The sequence below is a fragment of the Bubalus kerabau genome, chromosome 4 (assembly GCF_029407905.1).
Source record: "Bubalus kerabau isolate K-KA32 ecotype Philippines breed swamp buffalo chromosome 4, PCC_UOA_SB_1v2, whole genome shotgun sequence".
In the NCBI taxonomy this organism is placed as follows: Eukaryota; Metazoa; Chordata; class Mammalia; order Artiodactyla; family Bovidae; genus Bubalus; species Bubalus kerabau.
In genome coordinates, this window is record NC_073627.1 from 179,814,499 (window position 1) to 179,828,179 (window position 13,681).

Below are 13,681 nucleotides of genomic sequence, written 5' to 3' on the forward strand. Positions count from 1 at the left end.
TTGCTCTGACAAATTACCTGACATTCTGAAATAATAATGTTTTAAAATTTTAAATTAAGTATTACTCTGCACTAACTCATAGAAAAGAATTATGGATTTATCTAAAAACTTTAATAAGCTTATTCTTGGGGACTAAAACAATCAAGAAATAGGACAAGTAAAAGAAATAAAGATTGGAAGGAGGATGGAGGAAAACTTATTGGAAGACAGGGCAAGAAACAGAGAGGCCCCTGCATTTTTTAAATCAATTAATTTATTTTAATTGGAGGATGAATACTTTACAACATTGTGATGGGTTTTGCCATACATTGTCATGACTCGGCCAATGCGTCACTAGGACTATTTAGAGACACTGAAAAACCAGAACCGTGACAGGCATAGGGTCAGGGAGGTGTCAGTGAGCCAGAGGGAAGGCATTCTAGGAGCAGCAGCGAGAGACAAGGAAGGCCTAACCCTAACTCCAGCTCCAGGTCTAGAGACAAGAGAAGCAGGAGAGTGAGGACAGCCACTACTTGTAAGGGCTGCAGGAGAAGCAAGGCCTTTCCTTAGAAGACTAAGGAAAAGACTAAGGAAAGGGAATGGAAAATCAACATACTTCGCCATTATGCAGATAATAAAAAATCATGTGCTACTTATTTCTAAAAGACCTCTAAGGATGACAGAACCTGTCAAGTACACATAAAAGACAGTTCACGTGGAAGAGGTAAGAATAACATCTTCTACCTGCCTAGCATCATCCATTACTGAAAATCAGATATTCTGCATAAATGCTAACAAGGAAGCCATTTTCCAATATTTTAAGTGAAAAAACTGGCAATGCATTACATGTTAACACAAAACTACCAACCAACTTCCTAAATTGCAATTAAAACACAGAAAAGCACCCATATGGCTTCCCGTGTGGCTCAGTGGTAAAGAAACTGCCTTACCAGTGCAAGAGACGTGGGTTCAAGCCCCAGGTTGGAGAAGGAAATGGCACCCCAATCCAGAATTCTTGCCTGGAGAACGCCATGGACAAGAGGAGCCTGGCGGGCTTCAGTCCATGGGGTCACAAAGAGTTGGACATGACTGAGCACCCAACACTCATTCTCACTGGAAGGGCTTCCAGAAAGCAGGCTACGTTCTCGATACTTTTGCTCTATGAGAGTCAGAGAGACTAGCGGTGGCTCAAAGGCTTTGCCGGCACAGCAGGAGACCTGGGCTGGATCCCTGGGTTGGGAAGATTCCCTGGGGGAGGCCACGGCGCCCACTCCAGTATCCTGGCCTGGAGAGTCCCCATGGACAGAGGGGCCTGGGGGGCTGCAGTCTGTGGGGTTGCAGCGAGTCGGGCACGAATGAACTTAGTTAAGCACCGCACCTTATAAAGCAAAACTGGTTACCCAAGTAATCTGAAGAACTAAATCAGTAAATTAGAAGCTTTTTAAAAAAATAATTCTATTGTAGTATAGTTAATTTACAATGCTGTGTCAATAGAACCTTTTAAATCTAGACATTAAATATAATGTGGACCCCAAGTCAAAATGATAACAAAGAATATGAAATGTTTGATGACTCTCCGCCAGTCTGGTCCTTGAGAGCAGGGGCCGCCTTCTGAGTGTGATAAAACAAAGTTAAGTTTACCTTCAACCTCTGCTGCTTACCTGCTGCAGACTGTGCTGAGGGCTCCACGTGGATTACAGTCACAGGGCAGACAGCGCCCGGAAGTACCATTCAGGTAAAAACCCTCCATGCAGGTTTCACAGCGAAGACCCTGATAACCCGGCTGACACTCACACTGCCCTGTGGTCTGGTTGCAGCGATTCACATCCAGGCTTCCGACCGCAGAGCAGTTACACACATACTCTGCAAAGAGAAGACAGAAAAAGATATTATCAATCAAGAGTTAATGCTTTCTTAATAAACTCTTTTACTTTTCTTGGTAAACATTCATGATAATTTTGTAAGGATGGGTAGAATAAATTCTAGTACAAATTCACTTTCTATCCTATTTAGTTTGTTTAAATAGGAAATTATGGGCTTCCCTGGTGGCTCAGCAGTAAAGAACCTGCCTGCCAATGCAGGAGACACAGGTTTGATCCCTGGGTTGGGAAGATCTCCTGGAGAAGGAAATGGCAACCCACTCCAGTATTTTTGCCTGGAGAATTCCATGGACAGAGGAGCCTGGCAGGCTACAGTCCATGGGGTGGCAAAGAGATGAACACAACCTTGCGAATGAGCACAGCACAAATTGGGAATCATACACAGTAAAGCACATAAACTGATAATAAAAGTAACATTCTCAATTTCCTTTTCAACACTCTTCATCTTCTAACCCTCTTACGCCATACTCCAAAGTGTGGATGGATCTATATACGTTAGTTTCACTCGATTAGACCTCTCCAAAGGCAGGGCCTGTGCTAATCTACATGGAACTGAGGGCACATACTGGAAATGACAACATGCTAAATAATAAACAGTTCCATTGTACGCAGCAGAAGGCTACAGCTCAGATGGTTGACTAGCAACTTAAACAGGTCAGACAGGATTATGCTACAGCTGGAACCATGAACAAAATATTCTTCCCAGGAAGAAATTAATGGAGAATTTAAACTTTAATATGAGGAAATTATGAACAATAAATCCCAGATGAGAATGTCTACAGGGGCATCCTGATCAGTGGATTAAAATCAAATAACAATTTGAAATCTTTCCCAAATTAAAAGATTTAGAAAATAAACATTGTCTTTAGGTATATTTCAAATAGTCTTTGAATGAAAATATTTAGAACTAGTTGGCTTTAGCTTTTTAATGCAGATTCATTTAAAGGTCAATTAAGATTTACTTCTGCTCTTACTTATATTCATTGTCTTTGGGATGGTTCTGGTAACTGTTTCCTGTACAGTGTTATGGACCTCCATCCACAGAAATAGTGACATTCTATTTTCCTGGGCTCCAAAATCACTGCAAACAGTGATTGCAGACATGAAATTAAAGACACTTGCTTCTTGGAAGGAAAGCTACGACAAACCTAGAGAGTGTATTAAAAAGCAGAGACATCACTTTGCCGACAAAGGTCCATATAGTCAAAGCTATGGTTTTTCCAGTAGTCATGTATGGATGTGAGAATTGGACCATAAAGAAGGTTGAGTGCCGATGAACTGATACTTTCAAATTGTGGTGCTGGAGAAGACTCTAGAGTCCCTTGGACTGCAAGGAGATCAAACCAGTCAATCCAAATGGATATAAACACTGAATATTCATTGGAAGGACTGATGCTGAAGCTGAAGCTCCAATACTTTGGCCACCTGATGCAAAGAGCTGATTCACTGGAAAAGACCCTGATGCTGGGAAAGACTGAGGGCAGGAGAAGGGGAAAATCGAGGATGAGATGACTGGATGGCACTATCAACTCAACTGACATGAGTCTGAGCAAACTCTAGGAGATGGTGAAAGACAGGGAAGCCTGGTGTGCTACACCAGGTGTGCTACAGTCCATGGGGCTGCAAAGAGTTGGACACAGCTTAGCAACTGAGCAACAACGAATACTCATTTTATTAAGAAGAAAGTATTTTCAACATAGTTTGACAAAATATCAACACAGGACTTTTTAAGCATGCACAAAAACATGTGGTTAGAATCTACTGCAGATAAAATAAAACCTTGTACATATTTTAAGAATAGCCCCTATTCCAAAGTAGCTATGGACCTGGGTTCAAAAAGCCCAGAGAAATCTATGGCACAAATTATATTTCTGAATAGGTAAGGAACTATATAAAATGACATTATAATTTTAGACAAAAGTTTAGCTTGGAAAAAACTAATGTAAGGTTTGATGATTTTTAAAAAGATACTGGATAAACTGCAAATCTAGAAGTTATAAAAAAGTTACTCCTCTGTTCTAGATAAGGAAATTAACCTTCAAAATTCTTTATGTCATCCCAAGCTGCTCATCCACCTCCATCAGAACCAAAGGCTCCACAGAGATATTCTCACCTGGTCCGCTCTCGGCCCATGTTTCCTCAGTTCCTGACCTTTGGTGTCAGCTCATCTCCCTGCTCTTCACACCTCTTCTAAATTGTAAATATACCGAATGAATGAATAGAAAAGTGGTTTATTTTATGTATATTTTATGCTTCAGTGGGGAATTAGTTACAAAACCCAGAGGAGAATTCAAATTTCTTCATCCCCGAAGCTTAGGGCAGCAATAAGCTTTCCATCTCAATTGGGATTCTTATTTTCACTAGGCTATGTGAGCATGACATTTTTTGACAAAGTTACATGTTTTCACATCATTTCTAGTTTCTGTGTGTGTGTGTGGTTTTTGTAAATTAGAAAGCCATGTTTAGTGGTCTATAAACCTTCCAATAGCAACTTCATGGCGAGATCACTCTACCAAAATGACCAGAATGTTAAAAATAACATTTTCTCCCAATATCTGGAACATTTCCAATATACATTTAATTCCTCCTGCTGGACCAATTTCATCACAAGTTAAACCAACCAAATTATGCTGGTGTGGGCAGAAGTAGCTCAAGAAAAATAAATGAACTAAAAAGCTCTATAACAAAGACTGAGAATTTTATCTATTATTTCCTTACTAACGTACTTCCAACTGAAACCTGAATCAGTATTCCCAGCAAATGAGATAAAATTTTTAGTAGAGGTGTTCTGCTGCTGCTGCTGCTGCTAAGCCGCTTCAGTCGTGTCCGACTCTTCGCGACCCCATGGAGTGCAGCCTACCAGGCTCCTCCATCCATGTTTTCATCATATTTGTAAACATCTTTATTGATAGTGTGCGGAGCCCAGGATATGAAGGATACCATCTTCTTCCCCATCTTGCTGACTCACAACTTGAACTCCTCAATGTCAGGACGCTAATTCTGCTTCATGGACATTGTCCAAAAGTGCCATGGTAATAAACCCAAACTCGGCTTTCAGATCTCGTCACAAAGCTGTAGTCTGTGACTATGGACAGAGGATGAGATGGTTGGATGGCGTCATCGACTCTATGGACATGAGTTTGAGCAAACTCCAGGAGGTAGTGCAGGGCAGGGGATTTTCCAGGCAAGAGTACTGGAGTGGGGTGCCACTGCCTTCTCCAAGAGGTGTTCTAGAAGAACCCAATTAATCTAAGAACTTTGAGAAAAAAAACTAAGTATTTTTTCAATAAAGTCTTATGGATAAACCTTCAGTTCGTTGGTTATTTATTATTTCTATACAGCTGATTTGATCTCTTTGTAATCCCCTGAACAGACTCTTCAGACCCATCTTTGAAACTTTACTCATTCTGTACTCCATGAAACTCTCTCTCCTGTCCACACATTTAAATCTATCCTTTATTTAAAAAATCAGCTGAAACTTACTCCTCCACATACTATAATTCTATCACCCATAGTTTGAATCCATAACATCTACCACCTATAACTCTCATATGACAGTAATTTAAAGAGAAAGTAAGTGAAGCAGATATGAGCATGGGCTATAGAAGCAGACAGCTACAGGTTTAAATCCAGCTCTATCACTTACTAACTTCAAGACCTTAGGCAAGTTAGTTAGCCAAAGTTAGTTATGACCAAGGCAATTTAGCCAAAGAATTGATGCTTTTGAACTGTGGTGTTGGAGAAGACTCTTGAGAGTCCCTTGGACTGCAAGGAGATCAAACCAGTCAAATCCAAAAGGATATAAACACTGAATATTCACTGGAAGGACTGACACTGAAGCTGAAGCTCCAATATTTCAGCCACCTGATGTAAAGAGCTGACTCATTGAAAAAGACCCTGATGCTGGGAAAGATTGCAGGTGGGAGGAGAAGGGGACGACAGAGGATGAGATGGTTGCATGGCATCACCGACTTGATGGACATCAATTTGAGCAAGCTCTGGGAGTTGGTGATGGACAGGGAAGCCTGGCGTGCTGCTGTCCATGGAGTTGCAAAGAGTCAGACACGACTGAGCAACCGAACTGAACTTAGTTAACCTCCTTGTGCCTTCTTTTTCTCATCTGTAAACAGGGCATAATTAAGTATTTATAACACTCAGACCCAACACATAAACTGGAAGTGGTTTGGAGTGCCAAAATAGTAACTATAATAGCTGGAAGAAATGGACTACTATTGCTGTTCTCTCCATCAGTCGTGTCCAGCTCTTTGCAACCTCATGAACTGTACCACGCCAGGCTCCCCTGCCCTGCACTACCTCCTGGAGTTTGCTCAAACTCATGTCCATAGAGTCGATGACGCCATCCAACCATCTCAGGCCATAGTCACAGACTACAGCTTTGTGACGAGATCTGAAAGCCGAGTTTGGGTTTATTACCATGGCACTTTTGGACAATGCCCATGAAGCAGAATTAGTGTCCTGACATTGAGGAGTTCAAGTTGTGAGTCAGCAAGATGGGGAAGAAGATGGTATCCTTCATATCCTGGGCTCCGCACACTATCAATAAAGATGTTTACAAATATGATGAAAACAGAAGGGCACAGCTCATGGTTTCAGGGAGAAGTAAAACAGCATCATTGATTATAAACCCTCGGTACTGATCATCCTAACAGTAGTAAAGTGAGTGAGTGAGTGAAAGTCGCTCAGTCATTTCCGACTCTTTGCAACCCCATGGACTACATAGTCCATGGAATTCTCCAGGCCAGAATACTGGAGTGGGTAGCCTTTCCCTTCTCCAGGGGATATTCCCAACCCAGGGATCAAACCCAGGTCTCCCGCATTGTAGGTGGATTCTTTACCAGCTGGGCTGCAAGGGAACTGCAAATATTTCAGCAAGGGAGATCACCCTAGTGCCAGGATAAAGTTCTATTGCCACGAAGGCGATATATCAAGACAAAAATACACTATCCCATTAACATTCCTCCCCAGATCTAAAGGGAAGGAAGCTGAAGTGAGGCATACCACGGGCCAAAAAAATATGCATCTCTTCTGTTTGGAGCTCAGAATTTGAGGCCCTTTCTCAATGTCTAACCTCAAATGAAATGACCCAAATTAAATGAATAGTATGAGCAACGGTAACAAATACAAAGGACTACAAATATTCACTAAATTGTGTAGGATAACTTGTTAGCTTGTACGTAGAGTAAACTCTCAGAGCCCTCACAGTTCTAGACATTCATACAGAACCAGATAGGAGCTAATGCTGAAACAATGCACTTTACAGGAGACCTAGCAATGTGAAAAAATAAAAAAAAGACATGTCAATTGATAAAAGCAGTGGGAAGGACCTACAGTCAAAGGCAAGAGATGAAGTGCTGCTCTTTTAGTGAAGTGGACTCTTAGACACCGGAACAGCACAGAGGAGTCTGTGGCATGACTGATGGCGAGTCACTAGTGTGTATGTTACTGGGAAATAAAAAACACGAAGAGGACTCTAAAAGCTCATCACAGACAAGTCTGAATGAAATGCCAAAGACTCACTGGGCTGCCTGAGAGTATATACGGAGGAATAACTCAACATCATTTGAATGGCAGGTTTCCTTTCAATGCCCTATAATTCTTAGGAAAACTGTACAGAGATAATAAGAGAAGAGTAACACATGTATTAGCAGGGAGACATTTTCTTTTTGTTGCGCTTCTGAATAACAATGAAATATGGTGACTTGAACCTGAAAGAAGAATAAGAAACTCAAATCTGGACTTCAAACTGTTTAAAAATAGAAACAGGAAGAGAGAAGAGACAATAAATGGGCACTTTTCTCTGAAACCTTAAACTTATGGTATGCTTTTGATGTAAAAGTACCCAAAGCAATCATTACATTTAAACACTGCACTTTTTCAAACATCCCTTACCAAGGCCAAGAGATGAAAATTTTAGCACCAAAGAAAAAATAAAAAATTAGTAATTTTGTTTAGAAGTCCCCTCTTTGTGCACAAACACCTGTCCTGGTAAAAGATTATCTCCTTGAACATAATAAAGACCTTTTCCAGGCTTTTCATACACCTGGTAAGTTTCTCTTTGCATCCAACTTTTAACCAACTCATGTCCTCAGCTCAGTAAAAAGTCCATGATATCATCTACAGAATTTTAATAATGCTTTGCTATCTGCAGCTACTTTAATGGGAGTTTTAGAAAAATATTCATTGTAATAATATGGCCTAATTAATGTGTACTTTGCTTCTCTGTGCCTGTTTTTGAAGCCCTTTTTGAGTGCTGATATTAACTAGGATGTCTGGAGATTAAGGCAGTTTGATACATTAATAATAGTGTGTTAGCCTTTTGCAGTTAAAAAAGAACTATAAAAGAAGTGAAAGATTTGAACAAAAAAGTGAAAATATTGCGTCCTCGGTCAATTCATGATGCAAATCTCACAAAGAAATGTTGCTAGCAGCACTGTTGCTGAACTAAAATGATTATAAAACAACTTCTACACTTAAGCATAGATACCGAAAAAATACACACAGCGCACTCACAGGAACCTAGTTCGGAAATATACCTGAAATTCTCTCTATAGCCTCTTGTAAAACTGTGGAAATATCTTCGCCAAACTCAGTCTCTAACTCATTCCTTCAACAATGATTCCACTCCTGCTTTTTAAATCTTCAGATACTGAAAGAATATAAAAAATATATCTATTAAGAATACCAAAGAGAGAAAGAAAGGAAACTGCTTTGCGATATTTCAAAACTTTTCATTCTTCCCCATATTCAGTCGATATACCAAACATACTATAATATTGGCAGCATCTTCCGCTCAATCTCAAAGCAGCAAAAACTAGAAGTATTTAAAACTATTTCAAAGCACTTAAAACTCAGCACTTAATCTTACAATGAAAATGTAAAGCATTAAGAATTCAAGCTTAGTAAGTTTAAAATTATCTGAAAATTTATACCTAAGTAAAAAATAAATACACTTTAGTATCTCCTTCAGGAAAATATAATTATTTTGTAAGGCACTATCTGTAGGTCACTTATAATTACGGAGAGATTTAGTGTCTCAGGCTTATTATCAGATGGGACTAGGCTGATTCCAGGACATAAACTACTTGGGGAGCTTCATGAACTGAGGTCCCCTGACAAGCGGGACTGTCACCATGTCCTGCTTCATACCCTGAAGTCAAAGAAAAAATACATCTTCCCAACTTCCCAGGGGACAATCTCCTAGTCCTCCATCTTCTCCTTTTCCTTCTTTTTTCTATTGAGTGTATTCTAATGTTTAAAAGTACTTCTATTCTCTACATACACAATGCAATCGTAACATCTACTGAATGAAATCAAAGAGCAAACTGCACAATAAGAGGCCACAAGCCTGTTAGAATGGCTCAAGTTAAGTAAACAAAAATTTTAAAAGTGACAATATCATTTGCTGCGAAGGATGCAGACCAATTGAAACTTTCAAAAATTATTGCTGGGAACACAAAAATAGTACAGAGACCTTGAAAAATAGTTTGATAATTTCCTATAAATTAAATATAGCTTCATCATATGATTTAGCAATTCCACTCCTAGGTATTTATCTGAAAATGAAAACCTATGTTCACACAAAAACTTGTATTAAAATCTTTAGGATAGATTAAGGTGGTGCAGTAGTAAAGAATCCACCTGCCAATGCAGGAGATACAAGAGACAAGGGTTGGATCCTGTGGTCAGGAAGATCCCTGGAGGAGGAAATGGCAACCCACTCCAGTATTCTTGCCTGGACAATTCCACGGACAGAGGACCCTGGAAGGCTACAGTCCATGGGGTCGCAAAGAGACACGACTGAGACTAAGCACAATTACATATTCATAATCACCCAAATCTGGAAACAACCCAATGTCCTTCAATGACTGAACTGGATAAACTGTGGTACTTCCTTGTGAGAAATGCTACTCAGCAATTGCAAAGAAGGAAGCCTTGACATGCAAGGATATGACGGACTTCAATGCATTATGCTAAAGAATAAAGGCAGACTCAAAAGCTACTTGTTCTATGATTCCATTTACAAGATGTTCTGGAAAAGGCAAAACTGCAATAGCACAGAAAAGACCAGAGGATTTTCAGGAATCAGAGGTAAGAGGAAGACTATACAAAGGAACAGCTCAAGGCAATTTTGAGGGTGTAATGAAATCATTTTGTATCTTGAGTTTTGCATTTCTCAAAACTAATAGAACTAAGTACCAAATGAGTAAATTTTATTGGATGTAAACTTAAAAAACATTTTTAAGAGCAATGAAGCTTTTCTAGCCCAGATCCGTCCGTTTTGCCGGGGGCTTCGGTGCGCCACGCAGCGACTTCAGCTGAGCTGCGGGGCTAAGTCAACACAGCACCCAACTAACAGCTCAGTCTTTTTCAAAGCTAATGTTACCATTAAAACAGCAAGAACTGGTTAAAGCTTCAGCTGATTACTACATTAGGAACATTACCGGACTGTGGAACATTTTCTGATTCAAAATGTTGTTTAACTAAAAGAAGGTAGGATTTCCCTTTTCCCTCTCTCTTTTTTCTTTTGGCTTCATCTTAAGTCTTGGATTGTAATTGCTTCTGTGTAGAATGAGGGAGAAAAGGAAAAAATGGAAAGATAAAGATATATAGGATTCCCATCCCCTTTTCATACACAATTGCCTATTTTGCTTTGAAATTCATCATTTAAAACCCTACTCTATTTAAACAAAGACTGGGAAAACAACTTTGAATCTATCCAACAAAAAACTTCACCTTTTTCACAAACCTACGATAGCATCTACAAAAATAACATCTTTCCTGATTTTTAAACAAAAGAAAAGGAAAAATAATCGTCAGAAACAAGAATAAGAATACTTAATTCAAACCTCACCTGCACATTGAAAGAACACAAAATAACAACAACTGAAACAAATTACAGTGTATTGACTACAGACCTGATTTCCTAAATGTATAGGAAATCATACAATAACTATGTTATTTCAAAATGTAGTTTTTATTAGGCCCATATTTCATCTTTGTAGGTTTAAAGAAAGTTCAGAAAGGCCTCGTTCTCAGGAAAAGGAATTATCAACATACAGCTCTTATTTTTATAAAAGGTCTTACTCTAGCATAACACTGATACTCAAATTACATTTCACATTTATGTTATGCCAGCGTAGGGTCACAAATCTTTGCAAAGCTGGGAAACTTAATATTAAAGTTGATGAGTTTTTGAGTTAAACCAGGCTTTGTAGAAATGTGGAAAGTTTTAAAACCACCACTTTTAAAGAAAGCTTTACCTTTTAAACTAAAAATATATCCATCAAAATTCCCAATCACAATTCACTATTGCAGAGCATTTCTTCCACTTTACGGCAGACATATGAAAAATAAAAGGCTAGCATGAATCCCAGAGACGGGGGAGCCTGGTGGGCTGCCGTCTATCGGGTCGCACAGTCAGACACGACTGAAGTGACTTAGCAGCAGCAGCAGCATGATGTAGGTTTTCTGGAAATTCTTCTGTCTCACGCTTTAAGGACCATGTTGTTAGTGCCTGTCCCTGGCTCACCGCCAGTTTTCCACAATTCAGAGACAATTCATCTAATTAATGAGACAAGACAGCAAGTTCTGGGAAAGGCTGTAACAACTACCTTCTACTATGAATGGTAACAAAGATGATATTAACATTGCTAGTTACTGAGCACGTGCTGCATGTATATCAAACATCACATCAGGAACTTACACATATGACTTCCCTGAGTCTTCACAATCCTATGAGGAAGGTTTTTTGAATGAGGAAATTGAACCTGAGACAGATGAAACAAATCATTAAACCAACCAGTACCAGAGAAAAGACTGGAACTCAAACTAAATAACTCCAAAGTACACGTCTTTTCACTATGAGAAGCTTCTGCTATGAAAATGAGTAGCAAAAACACTAGACAGATGCAAGACATCTGAAAACCAGAATCTGCTGCTACTTAACCAGCTCTGTGACCTTCAGTAAGTCTACCTGCTCTGCCTCTCAGTGTCTCAATCTATACAGTACGGATAATTCTTGCCATCTGTCTATATGAAATACTTAGGTACAAAGGAAAATACTATATGTATGGTCTTTGTGCTTTTACTATAAAACACTGATTAAGGAAACCAAAAAGACCTAAATAAACGGAGAGACATACTGTAACAATTAGATCTACAGAGTCAATGAAACCTGATCAACATCTCAGCAGGATTTTTTGGTTGATAGTCAAAAGCTGACTCTAAATATGATAAAGCAAAGAAACGTGAATAGCCAAAGACAAAGCTGAGGAGTCTCAATAACTGATTTCAAGACAGTCTAAAGCTGCAGCAATCAAGACAATGTGTTATTGGGGAAAGAAAAACACGAAGACCAATGGAACAGAACAGAGTCCAGGAACAGACCTTCACAAATATCAGCTAATTTCTGACAAAGTGCAGAGTCAATTCAATAGAGAAAAAAATAGTTTTTTCAACAAATGGAGTTGGAACCACTGGACACTCATATGCAAAAAACTGAACGTTGAGTTAACCTCACACCTTGTAAAAAGTCAAAATACAGCATAGCTCTACAAGTAAAATGTAAAACTATAATACCTCTAGAAGAAAGTGAGAAAATCTGATTCACCTTGGGTTAGGAAGAAACTCTTAGACACACACCAAAAGCAAACATCTTTTCAAGTGCTTATTTGCCACACACATGTCTTCTTTGGTGAAGGGTCTGTCCCAACCTTTCCCCTATTTTTAAATCACACTGTTTGCTTTTCGAGTTTTGAGAGTTTTTGTATATTCTTGATACAAGTCCTTTGACAGAAGCGTGATTTGGCAGACATTCTCCCATCAACGGCTGAGTTTTCATTCTGTTTAGTAGTATTCCAAAGAGCAAAAGTCTTAATTTTATTTTAATTAAGTCCAATTTATAAATTTTTAAGGATTTTCGCTTTGGGTGTGTGTCTAGAGGTTTCTTCAACCTGCTTTTCGTGTGAGAAAGTAACAAGTCAAATGAATGTCAAACAGTAGGGTAGAGTGAAACAATTGCTCCAGCTACAGAAATAATCCCCAACTGGCGACTTAGAGAGCTGCACTTGCTCTGGGCTGGTGAGTCAATATATTGCTCAAAGGCAAACATGCATGCTCATGATTTGGTATTTGGGATCCGTTTATTTAAGTGCATTCTCACAGCTAAGAGAATACTGCTAATTAGTATTTCCGGTATCTCTCTAAAAGAATCGTAATGATTTAGAAGCCAAAGGTCATGGATATGGAATATGCTAAATTGCTACCTAGGCAAAACATTTTCTTCATGTCCACTATTCTTCCATTTGTTTGCATTTTTCAAGGCTAAAAAAAAAACAAACTAATTTTGCCATTTAATAAGAGTCAATTATTTACTTTTTAAAAGTGCATGTTATTCCTTCAGGCCACCATCAAATTCAAAATGCACTGAAAGAATTAACCAAATACTGCCCCTATGGCTTGGAAGAATGACTATTCTATCAAACTCTGAATTTTGGTGAGCTTTATTATTTACAGCATTTTCACAGCTTCCTTGAGTTTAAGGGAAAATGAGAAGGGGGGAGGAGAGCAAATACAGTAAACAAACTTGAACACTTGAAATCTGGCTCCAGGCCATAGTAGGAAGAGATGAGTCCATGAGATGAAGGGATCTGGGTTCAGATATTGTAATCATTGCTTATAAACTATACGATATTAAATTTCACACCCTCTTTGTAAAGACTTTTCATAAAACTGGGATAATGATACCTAACTTATAAGAGTGTTTTAAAATAGATCGCCAGTCCAGGTTCGCTGCATGAGAC

The 13,681-nt window shown here is 39.0% G+C and overlaps 1 protein-coding gene across 2 annotated transcripts in view; it reads right to left on the bottom strand.

Annotated features, from left to right (window-relative positions):
• The window catches only part of MEGF9 (multiple EGF like domains 9), an 81,068-nt gene that overhangs the window by 39,678 nt on the left and 27,709 nt on the right, over positions 1-13,681 (bottom strand). For both annotated transcript variants that reach the window (XM_055579491.1, XM_055579490.1), the window contains exon 2: positions 1,641-1,842. In XM_055579491.1, the coding sequence (XP_055435466.1) occupies positions 1,641-1,842 (202 nt within the window). The remainder of the gene's footprint in view (positions 1-1,640; positions 1,843-13,681) is intronic.